The sequence below is a fragment of the Sminthopsis crassicaudata genome, chromosome 6, assembly GCF_048593235.1.
Source record: "Sminthopsis crassicaudata isolate SCR6 chromosome 6, ASM4859323v1, whole genome shotgun sequence".
NCBI classification, from domain to species: domain Eukaryota; kingdom Metazoa; phylum Chordata; class Mammalia; order Dasyuromorphia; family Dasyuridae; genus Sminthopsis; species Sminthopsis crassicaudata.
The window spans coordinates 29927629-29947594 of NC_133622.1; the positions used below are offsets into that span (position 1 = coordinate 29927629).

Genomic DNA, 19966 nt, shown 5'->3' on the forward strand with positions numbered 1-19966 from the left:
ACTCCATACTTTATCAATATCTTAAAAAATGGATCTTCTTCATAAATCTTTTATAGTCATGACAGCCTTTGGATACATGTACTCTTAGTTGAAGTTGTGTAAATTGTTCACTCTGATTAAAGTTTTTCTTTCATTCTGTATCAGTTCATATCAGTCTTCCCAAGTTTCTCTGAGACCATATTTTCCATTATTTTTTACTGAGCATAATATTCCATTACTCTACATATATCATGATTTGTTCAAAGATAGCATAGTTAAGGAGTAACTCCTGTTCCTAGTTTTTTTGTTATAACATAAAGTGTTCCTTTATATATTTTTGTTCTTATGGACTTTGTTTTCCTTTTTTTGATTTCTTGGTGTCATAAACTCAATGGTATTATTTAGTCCAAGAATATGCATGGTTCATTAATTTTTTTCTGGCAGTTTCAAGTTGTTTTCCAGAATGACTGGACCATTCACAATTATACTAATGGCACATCATTGTTGCCTGTTTTCCCCAGCTCCATCCATAGCTATTTTGCTGTTTCTTTAGTTTTTATTTTTCTAATAATTAGTAATTTGGAGCATTTTTTCATATTGCTGTTTATGGCTTGGGTTTTCTTAATTTTAAGAGAGCTACTTGTTCTAATGCTTTGACAACATATCTATTTATATCTATTGGGGAACAACTTCTTATAAACAAGGTATTCTAAAAGTCTTAGTGTAACTGTGCAGCTTATTATATTTACCTTATAAACTTGGAATTTCCCCATTTTAGTCAATTCACTATATATCTCTGGAAGCAGAAACTTGTTGCAAAGATACATTTTTAAAAATCAATTAACACTTTTCTTTGTAATCTTAATAGCATTGTTTTTGTTTTGTGTAAAATCCTTTTCAATTTTATTTCATCAGATTTTTCCATTTTATCTTCCGAAAAGCTCTTTATCCCTTGCCTAATTATGCACTCTTCTCTCCATAGGTGGGAAAGCTGTTTTGTTTTTTGTTGCTCTAATTTATTATATGACCATAATTATGTAACCATTTGCATCTTATTGTGGAGTAGCATGACATCTTGGTCTAAACCAAATTTCCACCTGTCAGCTTTTAGTCTTCTCACCAGATTTTGATGGAAGGAATAATTCTTTTCCTCAATAGTTGGAAAATTTAGGTTTATTGAATATTGTACTACATATTTATTTGCTTCTGTGTGTTGTGTATTTTGTAGTCTCTATTCATTCTATTTTTTTAACCAGTGCCAAATTGCTTTGATGATTATTGCTTTGTAGTATAGTTTGAAATCTGATACAGCTAGAGAGCCTTTCATCCCATTTTTTTCTTAGTTCCTTGAGAATCTTTACCTATATTTCTCTCTAGATGAATCTTATTATTTTTTCTTGATATATAAAATAATCCTGTGGCAATTTGTTGTGTTATTGAATAAGTAAATTTAGGTAGTATCATTTTGTACTTTTAGGTAGTATCATATATGAACCATTGGCATGGTCCATATATGAACAATTAATATTGATTCAGGTCTATCTTTAATTTCTGTAAAGAGTGTTTTGTAGTTTGTATGTGTGAGCCTGATAGAGAGAACAAGGTTTTTCTTCTCATTTTTTTTTCCTGTGCATAGCTCTTATCTATTATTGTGTGCCTATCTTGATAATTGGAATAAATCTTTCCTTGATAGAAGTTACTTGTAGAAAAAAGGGGGTTGGTGGGGTGGGGCAGATTCACTTATATAACTTGTTCATTCCCCCCCCCTCAGATTAAATATCAAATTATCTTTCTTGATCTTTTAGTCTGTATATTTTATATTGTAGAAATACATCCATTTCATTTAAATCGTTTTCTTGGCATGTAGTTATAGAAAAATAATTTCCAATATTTTTCTGTGTGCTTTTAGAAATATATCATTGATGTTCTTATTCTCTTTCATCACATAATTATCCTTTCTCCCTTCTCATCTAATTAAGTAAAAAGAAAATTATCTTTAACAACTAGATAAACCAAATGTATACATATATCATTTTGGACAATATATGTATCATTAACTCATTCATCACTCTTTTGTTGAGGTGGGAAGCATATTTCATTCAGCAATCCTCTGGAATAGTGTTGTCATTTCATTCATTCATTCATCTATCTATTTATTTATTTATTTTACTTTTAAGGCTTGTACATTGATAGTACTATCTTTTCTGTTCATTTCTTGAAAAAGTATTTTAAAATAACATTGTAACCTACTCGTGCTCATTGTAAACCTCTTTGCATTGCATTACTGTTAAGTGACTGCAGCTTTAAATCTTCAAATGTGGTTTCGGTGACTTTTGATCACACATTGTTACTGGGTATGTATCAGTACTGAAAAGTAATGTATAGTGGAAAGAGAGTTGATTTCTTCTTTTTTTTTTTTTTAAGTTTATTTTTTAAAAATTAATTTTATAATTATAATTTTTTTTGCCAATACATATGCATGGGTAATTTATCCCACAACATTATCCCTTGTATTCACTTTTCCAAATTTTCCCCTCCACCCCCTCCCCTAGATAACAGGCAATCCCATACATGTTAAATGTGTTACAGTATATGCTAGATATCATATATGTGTGTAAAACCAAATTTCTTGTTGCACGATAAGAATTTGATTCCAAAGGTATACGTAACCTGGGTAGAAAGACAATAGTGCAAACAGTTTACAAAGAGAGTTGATTTCAAAGCCAAGAAGATCTGGCTTCAAGTTCTGCCTCTGTCACATCCTGACTTTGAAAGTCACTAAACTCTCAATGTTCCAAGTACCTCTCTTAAGAACAGATATTCAAAAGTGTTAGTTGCCAGTTTGCATTTACTGGGCATTCTGTGTAGCAAAGAAAACACAAATTAGACCATATTCACTGAAAAACTGGTCAATTTTAAAAACACTGCATCTTTCCAAATACAGTCCAGTCTGTTACTATCATTATTCAGTATTTGGGTTAGTCCATTGCCCATTTGCAATGTCTGACTAAGTTATACATTCTAATGGAACAGAATTCTTGGCTACCTATATAGTTGAATATTATAGGAGGAGGAGAGTTAGGAACAAGCATTTGCTTGCATGCATGTTTATTTATTAATTTTTTTTTATCGTGACATTTATTTATTTATTTGTTTATTTATCTGTCTATTTATTTTTGCTTCTTCCCCCCCCCCCCCCCCCCTGGGGTTAAGTGATTTGCCCAGGGTCACACAGCTAGGAAGTGTTAAGTATCTGAGACCAGATTTGAACTCTGGTCCTCCTGAATTCAAGGCTGGTGCTCTATCCACTGCCACCTAGCTGCCCCCTTATTATGACTTATTGACAGAACATGTGCATGTTTTTTACAACATTATCCCTTGCACTCACTTCTGTTCTGATTTTTTCCTTCGCTCCCTCCACCCCCTCCCCAGATGGCAGTCAGTCTTATACATGTTAAATATATTATAGTATATCCTAGATACAATATATGTATGGAGAACCATACAATTCTCTTGTTGCACAAGAATTGATTCAGAAGGTAAAAATAACCTGGGAAGAAAAACAAAAATGCAAGTAGTCCACATTAATTTCCCAATGGAATAAACATTTGTTAAACCCTTAGTTATGCATGGTATTATTCCTAGTTTTTCTCAAATATCCCATTTGGTTCTTAGAATAACCCTGGATGACAGGTGTTGTTATTATATTGTCATTTTATTGTTGAGGAGACTGAGGCAGAGAACTGACTTTCACAGGGTCATACAACTGATTAAACGTCTGAGGCTGGATTGGAATTCAATCTTCCTGACTTTCCAGGCCTGATGTTGTAGTCACTGTTCCACAATGGGAATTCTTCATTCAAATGGTTTTTCCCATGTGTATATTTTACCTAAAATTTCAGAATTACAGATCTTATTTAAAAGATTCTTAATTCTGGGGCTTGATATACAATAGACAAATATCATCCAAGAAGAAGAGCTTCTGGAGAAACTCAATCATCTCAAGAGAATATCTCTTCCTTTTGGTTTGTGTGCTGGAGATAATCTATGACAAGAGACATCTTTTATGTTCTTTCTTTTCCCTATTTATGTCCTGTTTAATATCTTTCTGTTACTGAATCTTGCAAAGTTTTAGGATGTTGTCTTGTACATGGATTTATGGAAACTTGTTCAATCAGATGCATGAACACATGCACAGAAAACAAGCATGGTGGAGTGTTTTTTATACCTGTTGTATATTTGTAAAGTTATGATCTGGTGTGGGATATTATTTGGGAAAACTTTGTTTTACTTCCACTTTCATCAAAGTTGACCTCTTTGAGTATAGGTTATTCTCAAAAATTCTGTATGAATATGAAAATATACTTATGGATTATTAGGTGTTCTCTTATTTGCCTTCCCTTCCACCCCCCCCCCCCAGTAGTAATGTAGTCCAAGGTTTTTTTCCCCTCAAGTATCTTCACCTCTTTCTGATAATTCCATTATTTTGTTTTTAGGTCTTTGGTGCCTCATCATTATCTTTCCTCACTTCTTCCTAGTTTTCCTTTCCTTTCCTAGCCTTGCATTCTAGGTCATCCTTAACTATTCACTTTTTATATACCTTCCATTAACCACTTTTTTGCCAAAGATTGTAAGTTTTACTATCATAATATCTTATACTCCCCCTATTCTCCTCTAATGGCACTCTGGTCTGGGCCCTCATCATCTGAAGTTTGGATTATTGCAAGAAAGTCCATCCTTAAGTTATAGTATTCCATCTCCCTACTAATTGTAAGCTCTGCTCAGATAGAAAAACTATTTATTTTTTTAATAGTATTTTATTTTTCAAAATACATGCAAAGATAGTTTTCAACATTTACCTTGGCAAAACCTTGTATTCCAAATTTTTCTCCCTTTTCCTCAAGCCAGCAAGCGATCTGATATAGGTTAAACATGTGCAGTTCTTCTAAATATTTCCACAAGGAAGGAAAAAAACAACAGGCAAACAAACACCACCACATCACTACAACAAAAAGATGAAAAATTATGCATTGATTCATATTCAGTCTTGAAGGATTATACTCAGGTTTGCTGGATATGTGATTCTTGGTTGTAATCCTAGTTTCTTTGTCCTCTAGAACATCATATTCCAAGGCTTCCAGTTCTGCTTTTTAAGGCATTTCTCTCCTTATTGGCTTTTTGTACCTCTATTACCATTTGACTTACTTTGCTTTTTTAAAGTGTTATTTTCTTCAATATTTCTTTGTGTCTCCTCCTTGACTCTCTTACTTGTTTTTTTTTTTTTTTTCTTTTTGCATCACTCTCAATTTTTTCTCCACACTTCTTACTTGAATTTCAAAATCCTTTTTGAGCCTTTCCCATGGCCTGAGACCAATTCATTTTTCTCTTGGAGGCTTTGGATGTAAGAGCTTTGATTTTGTGGGGTTTTTTCCTTCCTGATCTTTCCTATCAGCATAGTAACTTTCTGTAGTCAGAATTATTTTTTGTTGTTTCCTCATTTTCCCAGCCTTATCCTTGACTTTTAATTCTTTGTTATGATGAGGCCTGTTATGGGCCAGAACTCTGAACTTGAAATAAGGATTCTTACAAGATGTTAAGTCAGTGGAATTGATAAAGACACTGGTTATCTATCTAGTTTAGCATGGTGCTTAATAGTTCTCTAGTTCACTACATATACTTAGTACTTAACTTAGTTCTACAAGATTCACACCTATGATAATGTAAGAGATTATCATAATAAGAGAGCGTATAAGCTCTGACAAACTCAGCCAGAGTCAGAGCCAGAGAAGACAAGTGGACTGGACTGGAGGTGGGAGCTCAAGCTCTCGGAGCTAAGGAGAGCCAGATCATTCATCCCATCTCACACCAGCTTGGGAGCAGGGTTCTCCTCCTTAGCTTCTCCACTGAAACCAAGACTCCAGAAGGCCTCTAAGAAAGCTATGTGGGTCTCAGGAAAGGAGACAACATTGTGAAGGAGATAATAAAGAATTTGGACTTTAACACCTGGCTACTCTTGTGGTGATTAATCTACTGAAACAAGGCTGCTCCAAGACCTCCAGAAAACCAAACAAAAAACATTACAGAGGCCTTGCTTCCCAGGGTGGAGGACACAGAGGAGTTTTTTATAGAGCTATTTTCAGAGATACTTGTAGGAGACCTGTAACGTTTTTTAGTTTTTCTGAGATCATATGATCCAAGGAGAGGTGTGCTAACCATTCTCCTGGTTTAGCAAACACTTTTCTGCTCTGCAGCTGTGACAAAGGTCCCTTCTTCCCTGTGGCGGCAAACTCTAGTATGCTATTGCTTCTCTTCTCCCTGGGACTGCCACACGGGACTATAACCCAGATTTGAGTATGGGCAAAGCATGGCAAAGGAACAGGGTCCTGCCCTTAGTGCCAGCAGAAAGATTTCTGAAATCTTTCCATCGGTTATTCCATCCCTTTATTGTCTGTGGGCTAAGAGCTCTGGAAGCTACTATGGCTGCCACCAATTCAGTGGCTCCCAACGCCTGCTCCTGGTTTGCTGGGCTGGACTGTGCTCCACTCTGACTCAAGTGTGACAGACCTTTCTTGCCGATCTTCTGCGTTGTCTTGGGCTGGGAAATTGTTTCATTCCATCCTTTTGTGAGTTCGGTTGCTCCAGGAATTGGCATTAGTTAAAAGTTTAGTTCAGAGGGGTTTTGTGGAGAGCTCAGATGACTTTACACTGCCTTATCTCCACCATCTTGGCTCTGCCTCCCCCTACTCGATTTCTTAATGCCCTTTTCCTTCTTGGATGTCCCAGAGAACATTGTCATTTTGTGATATGTCATTTTCATGTATGTCTTATGTCCTGTACCTAACTTCGGTAAGCGCAGTTGCTATTTTCCTATTAGACCTAATAAAGTGTATTGTACACAGATTCTCATTATTGAATTGAACTATAATATGTATGATGTATTAGATATTATATCCTTGATAAATATCACAAGTATATTTGCTTGGTTGCTCAACAATGACTTTAAAAGAAGTTGAAGCTTTGTAGAAAGAAAAAGATGAAGCTCTTTTAAAAAGCTAATTTATATGACATTAATCTTTAGAATTAGAAAGTATTTTAAAGATGTGGTCTGGTCCAACTCATCCGTCTTTCAGATCAGCAAGCTGAGGCCTCTCTTCTACTTCCTCTCTTTCTACTACCCCTCCTCCCTCCATATCAATAGCTTGACCAAACAGAGAGACATCTTTTACCTTTTTTTTACCTTTTGACTAAACTCCAGAGTTTTTTTCCTATGTTATTTTTCTGCTTTCTGTTTTTCCTTTCAACAAGATCTTTGTATTGTAAGGTGTAGTGAAGATTTGTAGCTTATAGGCAATAAAAGTATCCTTTTAAAATTTCATTAATATTTTAATTTTAATTGCTATAGCTTTATTGATATTTGAATAGTAAAGTGTTCTTTCACATCCTTCCATGTTTTTGGAAACATACCATGATTTTGTTGGAATATTACTTGACTTTTTTATTATGTTTAGATATCAGTGATAATTTCTTTAAATTCTGTTTTACGTCTTTTTTGAAAATTCATCCAGCATTAACAAAAATGAAAGGGTCCTTCCTCCTAAGAACTTAGACATATATATGATTTTCCATCAATTGAATATTAAGTACATGCAAAATAATTTTGGGCAGAAGTCAAAGAAGTTGGAGGTGGAGGAGGAATGGAAAAGATTGTGTATGAGGGTGGAGTTGGGAAAGGCAAGTTAGAATTGGATTTTAAAGAAAGCTAAGATAATAGAATGTAAAGATGAGGCCATATAGTATATTTCAGTCATTTACTCTGGCTTGTGTGAAGAACTAAGCCAGTTTGGCTGAATTAGAGAATGTGTGAAGCAAAGTAATAGAATAAGCTTAGAAAGATTTTGAAAGAAACTATAAAGCGCTTTAAAAGGCAACTATGGATGTTTGTATTTCTCCTATAGGAGCATTCTTTAGCTGGGTTCCATGAATGTAAAATAAAAAAAAAAAGAAATCCACTATTTAATAAAATTGGTTTTCTTTTTAGTCTGTTTTATTTATGAATTTAAAAAATATTATTCTGAAAAGGGGTCTCTAAGTTTCACTTGATTGCAGTAGCAGTCTGTTACCCAGAAAGATTGAGAACCAGTTGAACTGGAATTTATTGAACAGAGGAATAGCATCCTCAAATCTGTGCTTTAGGATTATCTCCATCACCAAACATTTAGCTTATTATATGCCAATCACCACTCAGTACTAAAGACACAAAGACAAAAAAAAATGAAATAATCCCTTCTTTCAAGGAGCTTTACATTTGCAGAAATATTAATTCATTTTTATTAAGTACTTTGTGCACGACACTGGGTATACAAAGAGAAACACTGAAGCAGTCCTTCACTTCATTGAGTTTTCATTTTATTGAGAAGAAACAAAATATACATAATTAAGAAAATATCAAGCTCCTACTATGTGTCAGGCACTTTGAAACTCTAGGGATGCAAAGAATGATAACAATTCCTGCTTTGAGGAGCTCACAGTCTGATGGGGGAGAATGAGGGGACTGAGGGAGAAAGGGAAGGATGATTAAGAGAAAAGAGTTAAAAGAGGTCTGAAGAATGGCTTGACTGTCACAATATATGATAAGATCTTTTATATCACCCTATTTTCCCTTTTTGGCTGTCATCCTATAATTGGCCTTGTTGCCTATCTCTTTCCTATTACTAGGGACTTAATTATTTAACTGCTTAGTTATTACCACCATAAATAAAAACTTGGATTGAAAACTTTGAATTGATAAAGAGAAATTTGTAGTTCAAAGATTGAGGCTACTGAGGTTAACGGATCCAAATTAAAGATTTCAAATGTTTTACTAGACTTCCTATGTATTTTGTGTTGGGAAATGATGAAAGGGATGATCAATATAAAGTCTGTTGTTATTCCCACAAGTTCTGTTTTAACAAAGTCCTCTGGGTATCCTCACTGTTTTGTTATTATAAATATGTTGCTAAAATCCATACTGAAATAATTAACAAACCATGATTCTGGAAGACCTAAAGTGAAGTACACTAGTCATCTCTCCTGGCAAGTGATGGATTTAAAATGCAGAATGTGACATGTTTCTGGACATGGCTAGTGGAAGAATCTTGCTTCCACTTCATCACTCATGTTTGTTAAATCAGTCTTTTTTTGCTGTTCGATTGGTAGGGGAAAAGAATAGCAGAGAAAATAAATATTAATTGGAAAAAAATACTTATTTAAAAATTTAAAAGAAAAATAAAAGTGCTTTTAGTTTTTAAAGCTTGGAGATGGAAATGAAGTCCTATGAAGTAAAGTTAATAAATGAAAAATGTTTTGAATTGATTGGGAAGGAGGCAGTAACTAGATCTTGGTTTGTTTGAGATTCTGTGAGTTTATTTTCTTTCAGGGTATTTGGGGTATTTGAAATGAAGCTGGAGAAAGTGAAATGTGCTTTCATCATGAATAAATAGCTAATGTGTAGAAGAGATCAACTGTCAAACTCTTTCTGCCTATTTTGCAAACTACTGATCAACAAAACTATTGGAATAAAAGGGAAATAGCTTTGTTGTGCAGAAAGTTCTTAATGGTAGTCTACATAGTAGTGGTATTTTGTTAATCTGATTACAACCATTTCTTTTGTATCTGCACATTAGTGATGGGTACAATGGGTGGCACATAGGCACTTAAATATTTGTAGATTGTTTATTTGGTTCCTGTTTTTATAAGTCATTCTCTAAAGAATATACCTGCATTGTGATAATTCTCCACAATGCATACATTTATTTCAGTGGGATGGGGGCTCTCTTTGGCTCTCATATTCCTGATTCTTGATCTCTTTTTGCACAGTCACATTAAAACTGTCACCTAACATTTTATAAGCTAGAAAATTCTATTTACAAACTAATATTAATGATCTGTATTGGTAAAATCTAAAAACTAGATGAAGAAGCTAATTAGAATATAGTAGAGGTATATCGTTATCATTCTAGTGTTGTTATTTACCCTTCCTGCTATTTTTAGAGGAAAACATTCAATTTTAAGTGTTGTAGGGCTTTTGAAAATGATTATTTATGGGTATAAATCGCTACTCTTAGTGTACTGCAAGTTTTAGGAGGCTGAGCAACAGCTGCAGATGTTTCCATCTTTGCTAATATAAGTCAATATGTAATCAACTATAATCTTTGACTCCCCCCATTTCATCTTTTGACTTAGTTTATTCTAGCTTTCTAAATAACACATATATTTATTGTTATGGGAAATAAGTATTTCTCTTCTCATTCTACTTAAATCCTAAGTGACTTATTTTGAAAGGGTACATGGAAAAAAGGAAGCTAAGTGATCCGTATCGCAGGGAGCTCAGAGAAAGCAATAGACATTTAGTAATAAACAAAAAGTAATTTTTTTTGTTTTTGTTTTGAAGGAAAGACTTGTCATTTTTGGAAGGAGGGAAAAGAGGAGGAAAGGCCTTGATCCTCTTAGAACAGTTGGAAGTAGGTGAATCTTAAGAAATTAAAGAGGGAATAAATTCCAGTCTTGCAAAGGTATGGAGACTAAGAGATGGGATATTGTGTATTTAGAACAGCAAGCAAGTCAGTTTGATGGGAGCATTTAGAATAGATGAAGCAGAATAATGAATAAGAAGTCCAAAAATGAAGGTTAGAAACAGGCTGTAAAGGAATTTGAATCAGAGAAATTTATTTTATCCTATAGTCAATAGGGACCACTGGACCTTTTTGAACAGAGAAGTAACTTGCTCAGAGCATTGCTTTAGGAATAATTGGAGAGTGATTGGATAGAGGAGAGACTTAAAACAGGAAGTAAAATGAGAAGACTTTTGCTGTGGTCTACGTATGAAGCAGTTAAGTTCTAAATTGGTGGGGACGCGGGGAGAGGAGTGATGTAAGAGATGTCTTGGTAAGACTGAAGAGTCCAGCTCCTCTCTGAAGTTGTAGAGCTGGGTTACGAAGTAGTGCTTTGTGTAGGATTTGTCAGAATATTGTAGGAAGAGTGGTAGGTTTTGATTGACAGATAAGGGTTTTTGTTTTGTTTTGTTTTGTTTTTGAATGTTGAATTGGCTATATATATATATATATATATATATACATATATATATATATATATGTTCTAAACTTATATATATCTTATATAAATACTTAAACTTATAAGTATAACTGACTATATTGATTTTGGAGTAACCTACAAAAGGTAATGAATGCATGGGGCACGTACTAAGGCAGTTAGCATAGTGGATACAAATCTGGACAGTAGAGTAAAAAAGACCTGGTTAGATGTAGTCTGACATCTAACTGGGCTTGTGTCCCTAGATATGAGTCATGTTATTTCCCTTCCTCAGTTTCCTAATGTAAAATGGAAATAATGGCACCTCCTATCCAGCGGTATAACAAGGATAAAGTGAGATATTTACAAAGGGCCTTGCCATGTTGTACAGATAACTTGCTATTTTGGGGTATAATGTAGACAGGAAAGATGAGGCCCTTTGGTGTGTACCTTAAAGTAGCGGAGTATAGATGGCCATAAAGCTAGAACAATGAAAAGGGCCATCTTAGCTAAAATGAAAGAACATTGCCAGGAAAATCCAGAGAGGAGATGATGTCAGAATGAGGCAGGAAGCCAAATTATAAGGGATTAAGGAGTAAGAAGAGGAAATATGGATCAGAAAAGATATATTCTCCTTTTTAGTAAAAGTTTTTTTCCTATGATGAAAGGGAAAATATATGTAGTACATTTTGTGTCAAATTAAAGGTGTTTTTGTAGAATAGGTTTGAGTGTCCCAGAGGAGGAAGATTAGAGGTTCAAAGATTAACTTTGAAGCATCAGAAGTCATCTAGTCCAAAACCCTCATTTTGTATATATGGAAATTGAAACTACAAACCTCAGAATTATCTTTGCATGGGAAACTCTTAATGATTGGGAATATGATTCTTTTTTTTCTTTTCTTTCTTTCTTTCTTTCTTTTTTTTTAAATTTCCTTTCTTTTTTTCTGAAGCCATTGGGGTTAAATGACTTGCCCAGGGTCACATAGCTGGTATTCTATCTACTGCACCACCTAGCTGCCTCTTCTTATGGTTCCTGATAATTTGCATTTCTTCCTTTGAGTAGATTTTTGGTGTTGTCTTTTAATCCCCTTATTCATTGTGTTCCTAGTCTTATATTTGTGTTTCTTTAAATGTCTTGGATATCAGAAACTTATAGCATAGATATTTAATGCAAAGCTTTTTTTCCTAAAGTTCAGAATTTATTTATTGTGGTTTTGTGCAAATAATCTTAGTATCATAAACTTGAAATTAAATTTTTTTTTTTTTTTTTTTGTGCTCATCTCTTTTTGCTTTTTTGACTAGAAGTTCTTTTCCTGACAAAGTTCCATTCATTTTCCTCTTAACTAGTATTTTTTTTGGGAAAAAAATTATGTCCTTTTTACATGGTTAAATATCTTTTTAAATGGGCCTAGCAAGAGCTAAGTTAAACAAGCTCCTCTTCTCTCCCTCCCTCCCCCAATCTAATAGGTCCCTTCTTCCTTTTCCCTTCTAGATTAGATTGTTAGATTATCTGATTCCCTCCTTACTCTCCTCAAATGGAATGCATCTCAACACTTTCCTCTCCTCTATCCAATGTGGTGGGCTGAGCTCCTCTACCACTCAAACTCTCATCCCACTTCTTAAACATACTAAAGAAATACATCACTTTTTAATTGGCATAAAATTTATGCTTTTGGGTTATAAAACTTGACTGAGAATTTTAATTTGAAGAATGTTTTTTAAACTGTTGTAGAAAATGCTTTGAAAGCTGTGGCAAAAATAGATGTTTATTTGTTGCTTACTTAACTGATTTTTTTTCTGTTTATTTTTAAGACGAGCAAAAATCAAATTAAAGTAGATCTTGTAGATGAAAACTTTACAGAATTAAGAGGAGAAATAGCGGGACCGCCAGACACACCGTATGAAGGCAAGTAGTATATTTTTTGTGTAAAACATTTTGTAAAGTAGGGTTTGTTTTGATAAAGCTATAGTTCACATTTATTCAAAAAAAAAAAAAAATAAAACCTCTCCCTCCATTAGATTTTGTTAAGAGTAATTTAATTCTTTTATATAATGTAATTGGCATTTGAATTTGAATTCCATTTATCTAGACTAGATTTTTTTCTTCTTCTTTGAACCTAGATATGTTTTTTTTTTTTTTTATATTTAAGTAATTAAGATTTAGTAGTTATATTTTTTGCTTATATCAGCAGGATTTAGTGGAGCTGTGGTAATATTTTGCATATGATTATATATACTATATCCTTATCTCATAAAGTATAGATGTTATTATTCACTTGTCATCTATGATATGTCTTGCTTTAAGTTTTTTTATTTTATATCATTTTCATTTAGGTCGTTTTTGCCATTTAGCCATCTTTTCATTTTTATTTACATAGTGTGTAATCTGGAAGGGAACTCTGATGAAAAGAAAATACTTATTTTTCTCTGCTATGGAGAAGTTGGGAATGAGAAGTTTAAAAAGAGAGGATAGAACCCCAAAATCAAAATGATCCTTATGTGTGATTTTTCTGATGTTTATTCCTAATCTGAAATGTTGACATTTAGACTTTGAGAGTACAAGATTTTAATGATGAAGGTAAAAACGTGAGATGCTGTGGCTAAAATAGTCTTCATTTGGGGATCATAGAATCTGGAGCTAGAAAAGACCTTAGTACTCAGTCATCTCTTCTAATCCTCAAATTTTATGGATGAGGAAATACGCCTGAGTGAGGTTGTGATTTATCCAAGATCATGCCGATATTAACTTAGCAGAACCACTATTAGATAGCCCAGATCCTCTGATTGTAAATCTAACACTTTTTCCAAACTACCATGCTGCCATTCTTTGTTTGTCCTCAGTTAAAACTCCTTTTGCTTTCTTATTAGAACCATTTGCAATGTAATAAGACTTGCCAGAGGTTGAATTAGTGTAGAGGAACACAGAGTCACTTTCATACTGCATTGGAGCCATCGGAATGTCTGTAGTGGCATTTAAAAACATTTAAAAAACCATTCACATGATTAAAAAAAAAAAAGATTGTTTTTAAAAAATATTTTTACTTATATCCCAGTCAGATCTTCAGCATGTTGCCTTAATTGATTTTCTACAAATTGTTCAATATATGTGTAAGAATGAGCTCATTATTATTAAGATTTGAGAATATATATTTCCATACCTATTATATGACATTTTTATTAAATCTTTAGAAAAATAGTATTATAAAATAATATGGAGGTTTCTAGAATTTCCTTACTAAAATGTACAGATGTCTCCTGAAGAATTCATGATCAATTCTCAATACATAATATCAAGAAGGAATGAGCCTTTAAGTATGATGTGTTTCTTGCTAGAAACAGCTTCACTGGAAATCTGTGATCTTATCTGTAGCTTCCTTGGATTATAATTCATATAGATTTTGATGTATACTTGCTTAAAGGCAGGTGATTGAAACATATCCTTTTTATCTCATTGATCTTAATTTTATGTGCAAGGACAAATAATGTGTGTGTTATCTTGATAACATCTTTTTTAAAATTTGGATACATTTTTAGCTATAACTTTACTAAATTAAAAATTACCATATTGTTTCTTATTGCAGAGTTTGGAAATATGTGTGTGTGTGTGTCTTTAAACAACTAAGCTAGCTTTAAGCAATGAAAAAATGAAAATGGAGCACTGATTTAGCTTAGTGCTTTAAATGATTAAAATTTTTGAACTGATGAGCTTTGTTGATTTGTTTCCAGTCACATCGGTCATAGTTAAAATAGATGAATTTGAGTAATGTTTTATTTTTTTTCAATCACAAGCTGATAAAATAAAATTTAAAATTTTCATATTTTTAAAAGTTACATGAGCTTATAAACGTAGAGCCTTATAAAAAAAAGTTTAACATGTATAAATATTTCTGATCTTTTAATTTTTGTTATTTTTTGGGGGGAGAGGTATTATTTTGAAGGACTAAGAAAGCTGGGTGTTAATATGGGAGTTTTCAGCTGAGATAGCAAACTATTCCAAACCATCTCCTAGTAACAAGAATAGCACAGACAGTTTGTATATAGTTATTAATATTATAAAAAGATGAATTGCTGAATAATTTTTATAAATTAGCTGTTGATTTCTTAAGTATCTTTCAAATTTTATACTCCCATAGTCAGTAATAGTTACTTTTCCAGTTTGATTTTTATAAGGGCTGCATTGTTTTTCATTTAAAGTTTGTGGATTTTTTGGTTTGTTTCTTGAAAATAACATTTTCAGGAATCTCCTCTTTGTACTTCGAAGTCATTTTCCTAATTTTTATTGGGATTGAGCTCAAGTCTGTATAATTTCATTGCTAACATTATATACAAATTTACTTTATGCATTTTCTTATATTTCCTTGATGTGATAATCTACTAATTTTTTAATTTTTAAGATGACTCCATAATTATAGTTAAACTTTGTTCTAAATTTGAAATTTTAAAACAGTATAACTAGATATGCTGGTCATATATGTTCATTATATCAGGAATGATGACTAAAGGCTTCAAGGGTGGTACAAATCTTAAACATTTTGTTATATGACATATAGGAGATAGAGAAAGCACCTTAATTTAGTAGGATGATAACAGGATCTTTGAAATAAGGAAAGAAAGGATGAAATATCTTTTAATGTTGCTATACTTTTTAAAATCTGCATGTTTTAACATTTCTTAAAATTCAATGTTAACTTTTTAATTTTGATTACTATTGGTGTTTCTCTCATCTCCATCACCACTGACCTCCCCACTTCATGCTATTATATATACAATTTCCTAGGTGAGTTCTGCTTACTCATGAGTGTTTTGGCCCCTCATGGAACAGCATCATAAAATTTGCAGGAAAAGAAGTGGTCTGGAAAAAGTTAGGAAGAAAGTAGCTTTCCTTTCTTATTCCCTTATTTGGTGACCTAAAATAATGGAAGCAGAAAAGATAGTACTTGGTATAGATCACTACTTTGGTTGTTTCTTATAATTCTGTGTCCCTGATTTTGGGTTACAGTTTTATATTTTTTGAGTCCTAGAGTTGTTGAGGACATCCTTAGAGAAAGTTCTCTAAGCTAATATTTGAATCAAGATAGGTAATAAATACACTGTAAAAGTCAATGTATGATTCATCCATCCCATGTTATATGAATACTTCTCTCATGTACTTAGAAGATCGTTATTCTTGGGATTCAGTAAATCAGTAGAGGAGTAGTTTCATGAGTAGGGTACTTATGAAAACACTTTTGGATAACTTTTTATACTGATTCTTTCATTTTTGCCAAATTTTAACTCAATTCATTGACAGTTGAACTCAAGTGAAAATGTTCAATTTGAGTGTTAGCTACTTTTTCTTTGCCTTTCAGTTGTTTTTCTATTTTCACTCTTATCACAATTACTAAATAAAAGGGGTTAAAATTTATATCAGTCACTTCCCCCCCCCCCCCCCAGGCTGGGGTTAAGTGACTTGCCCAGGGTCACACAGCTAGGAAGTGTTTGTTAAGTGTCTGAGACCAAATTTGAACTCAGGTCCTTCTGAATTTAGGGCTGGTGCTCTATCCACTGCGCCACCTAGCTGCCCTGAAGCCACTTTTCTTAATGGCAGCTCTAGTAGAAAGTTCACTTGAAACAACTGACTTGAAGGGAGCTGGTTATCTTGTTGGTTATAATAGCTAATAGTTCACTAAATGCTTGTCTTTGTTAAATGGTGTAGTTAGTGTCTGCTTTAAATTTGAATAAAAATAAGTCACCTTTTTTTTAAAGTATTGTTTTCTGAACTTCTGAGTTTGTTTTTATTTATGTTGACTTGTTATGATCAAATGTAAATTTATATGATTTTAAGAATTTATGGAAATTTATTTCATTTAATATTCCTAACTTCTTAATTTTTTTTAGGAGGAAGATACCAACTAGAGATAAAAATACCAGAAACATATCCATTTAATCCCCCTAAGGTATTGTAAACATATTTTTGTGCATGACCTTATAAAGATATTTTACATTTCTTGGCCCATTAAGTCAACATATATTTCAGCAGTTACAACTATTCCAGTTCTAAAACTGTTTGCTACATGTAAACTCTGAATGTGCAGTGGATTTTAGAAACTAGTGAAAGGAGAATTAAAAGCAGTAAGTTTGTTGGAAGGCAGCAGGATATGCTGGTTTATATCCTTTATATCCTTAATGTGGAATTGGCAATATACACAGAAATCTAGAAAAAATTCTTTACAAGAATTTATGTGTTTTAATTGCCTTCAGAGATGATTTAATATAGATCAGTAGGTGGTATTAAACTATGGATATATGGTTGTGATGTGAGCAACTTTTTTTCTTGAATGCTACCTAGTTAATTGAAGTTTTAGCTCTTACCTGGACAATTGCAATATTCTCTCAGCTGCTTTTTCTTTTCCTTTCTAATTCTTCCTCTATATCACCACCAGATTAATCATCCTAAACCACAAGTCTGAACCTGTCAGTTTTTAATTGAAAAGAAACTTTACTTGATAATTTTTTTTTTGCTTGTTTGTTTATGTAATCTAACTTTTAAATTCAGGTCTTCTATAATTTTATCTAAAGTCTTTCTTTTTTTATGCCCTCTGATTGGAATGTGCCTTTTGCCTATAACACAATAACCATTTTTCAAGGTTTAAAATTATGCCTTCTTTCATAATAATTTAATTGATTCCTGATCCCTTTCTCCCTCTAAATTTGAAATAACTATTACTTCCTTTTAGCTACTTTAGCTACTTTATTGTATTTTGATCCTTTTATGGAGTCTTTTATGACTCTTACTTTTAATTGTCTTAAGCTTGTGTATAAATTTTATCTCAATATTTTGAGACTGCAGTTCTTGAGGGCTTTTTTGTAACCTTTGGAAAGACTAGAATTATGCCAAGCATATTTTAGATTGGTGAATCAATTTCATCATTTCTGTTATAACAGTAATAAATGTTAGTACCCTGTAGTAATAGTTTGAGGATGTCTTACTGGGGGGGGGGTTAATAGGTATATAATGTTCTCTTGCCTAAGCAATTTATAGGAATAATTTTGTTTTTATGAAGGCTTCTGGATATATGGTCAGTGTTGGGCAGGGAATGAAAGTACGCCTTTAAGATTGGAACTGAAATTTTTTTTCTTTTTTTTTTTTTCCTTTTTTAAAAAAGTATATTTCATTATTACTTGTAGACAATTTTTAACATTTAAAGAAATGTTAGTTCCAAATTCTTTCCCTTTCTCTTTCAGACAGTAAGCAATTTTATACAGGTTTTACATGTGCAGTCATGTGAAATATGTTAGTCCCCTTCTCACGCCCCCCTCCAAAAAATAATTTTTGGGAAATGAGACTTATCAGAGATACTTCTAAAGATTAAGTTTGAAAGACAGTATATGAATACTTAAATAAAATGGTTTGCTTTAAAAAAAAAAAAAAAGAAAAAATAGAACAACAATCCTTGCTTGTCATTGTTCCATTTTGAAGCTATTTTTTGTGTGTTATGTTTCTTTTGGTGTTTGTTTTTCTCCCCTTTCAGTTTGTCTGCCCCCAAATACAGATGAGGAAAATAATCACTCTGTGTAAGGGGGACAGATAGACCTACAACCATTTTATTAAGTGGCAGCTGTGTGCCTAAGTGTTGTGCTAAAAGTGCTTTACAAATATCACACTTTTTGATCATTTAAATTTGATCTTTGAAAATTTGTCCTCTGTATCTCTATTTCTTTGTTTTTCATTTATTTGATACTTCAGACATCCAGCTTTGTCATGATCATTGTGTTGATGATCCTAGTTAGTCTTTTCCTTGTTTCTTTGGGGTAAATTCCTAGTGCGTTACACCTTTGTCAGAGTTTAGAGAATTTTAAGATCTAGTTCAAATTGATTTCTAAAATTGTTGAAAAAAAATCACTTCACCCCCAATTCATTAGTGCCACTGTCCTCTCACAGCCCTTTGAACAATTTTCATTTTCTTATTTTTGATCATCTTTACCAATCAGATGTTTGTTAGAAGGAAATTCAGAATTATTTTAATTTAAATTTCTGTTGTTATTCTTTGCTCATTTTTGAGAAACTTTTAACGTTTTCCTTTTTCTGTCTCATAAACTCTTAGCATTGGGCATGAATTTATAAGATTTATTTTATCCTGTTTCTCATTAAATATTTTCTACACAGTTATATTTAGATGTACGTCTTCATACTTTTTTTTTTTTATTGAATTGGAATCTACCTTTCCCAAAATTTTTGTCATGTTTTAAAATCATTTTTCTTCTTTATTAAAGAGCTGTGCTTTTTTCTCCCCTTAGTCCTTAATAAAGAAAAAAAAAAGCTCTTGTAACATATGTGGAGATAAGCAAAACAAATCTCAGCATTGACCATGTCTAAAAACATATTTCTTATTCAATACCCTTAGTTTAAAACTTTTACCAATGTCCTATTTGTGATTGATCATGATGCTTTATCAGTGTTTTTAACTCTTTCCAAGTTATTGCTTGTTGTTATGCATGATTAGTTCATTTGGTTCTACTCACTTCACTTTGCATCATTTTATACAAGTTTCTCTGAAACTCTCATCATTTAAGCACATTATATTCCATTGCAGTCATATGCCATTGTTTTTTCATCCATGCTCAAATTTTTGTAACTTTTTGTTGTTGGTTCTAACTTTTATTTTTTGGGGTGTATGAAAGTGAAATTCTTCATGTTTTGTATTAATTAGCATTCTTTTTTTGCTGTCCAGTTCAGGTCCCCCTTTCCCCTTTCCTTTTATCTTCTACATGAACTTAAAATTATAGAATCTTAATGTTGGAAGAGACCTTAAAAGTTATTTTGGCCAGGATTCTCTTAAACTTGAACCTTTAGCTTTCTATCTAGAGTTCACTATAACTCAAAAGTTGCTTAGCCTTTAAGATTTTTAACTCATAAATTCACCTCTGACAATACTCTTTGT

General features: G+C 32.7%; 1 protein-coding gene across 2 annotated transcripts in view; it reads left to right on the forward strand.

Annotated features, from left to right (window-relative positions):
- UBE2K (ubiquitin conjugating enzyme E2 K) overlaps positions 1-19966 on the forward strand; it is a 70610-nt gene that overhangs the window by 10907 nt on the left and 39737 nt on the right. Inside the window, exons 2-3 of one of the 2 annotated variants that reach the window (XM_074274577.1) lie at positions 12858-12951; positions 16923-16981. The exons of the other annotated variant lie outside the window; for it this stretch is intronic. Of the exons in view, the coding sequence (XP_074130678.1) occupies positions 12858-12951; positions 16923-16981 (153 nt within the window). The remainder of the gene's footprint in view (positions 1-12857; positions 12952-16922; positions 16982-19966) is intronic. 2 annotated transcript variants of the gene reach the window in all.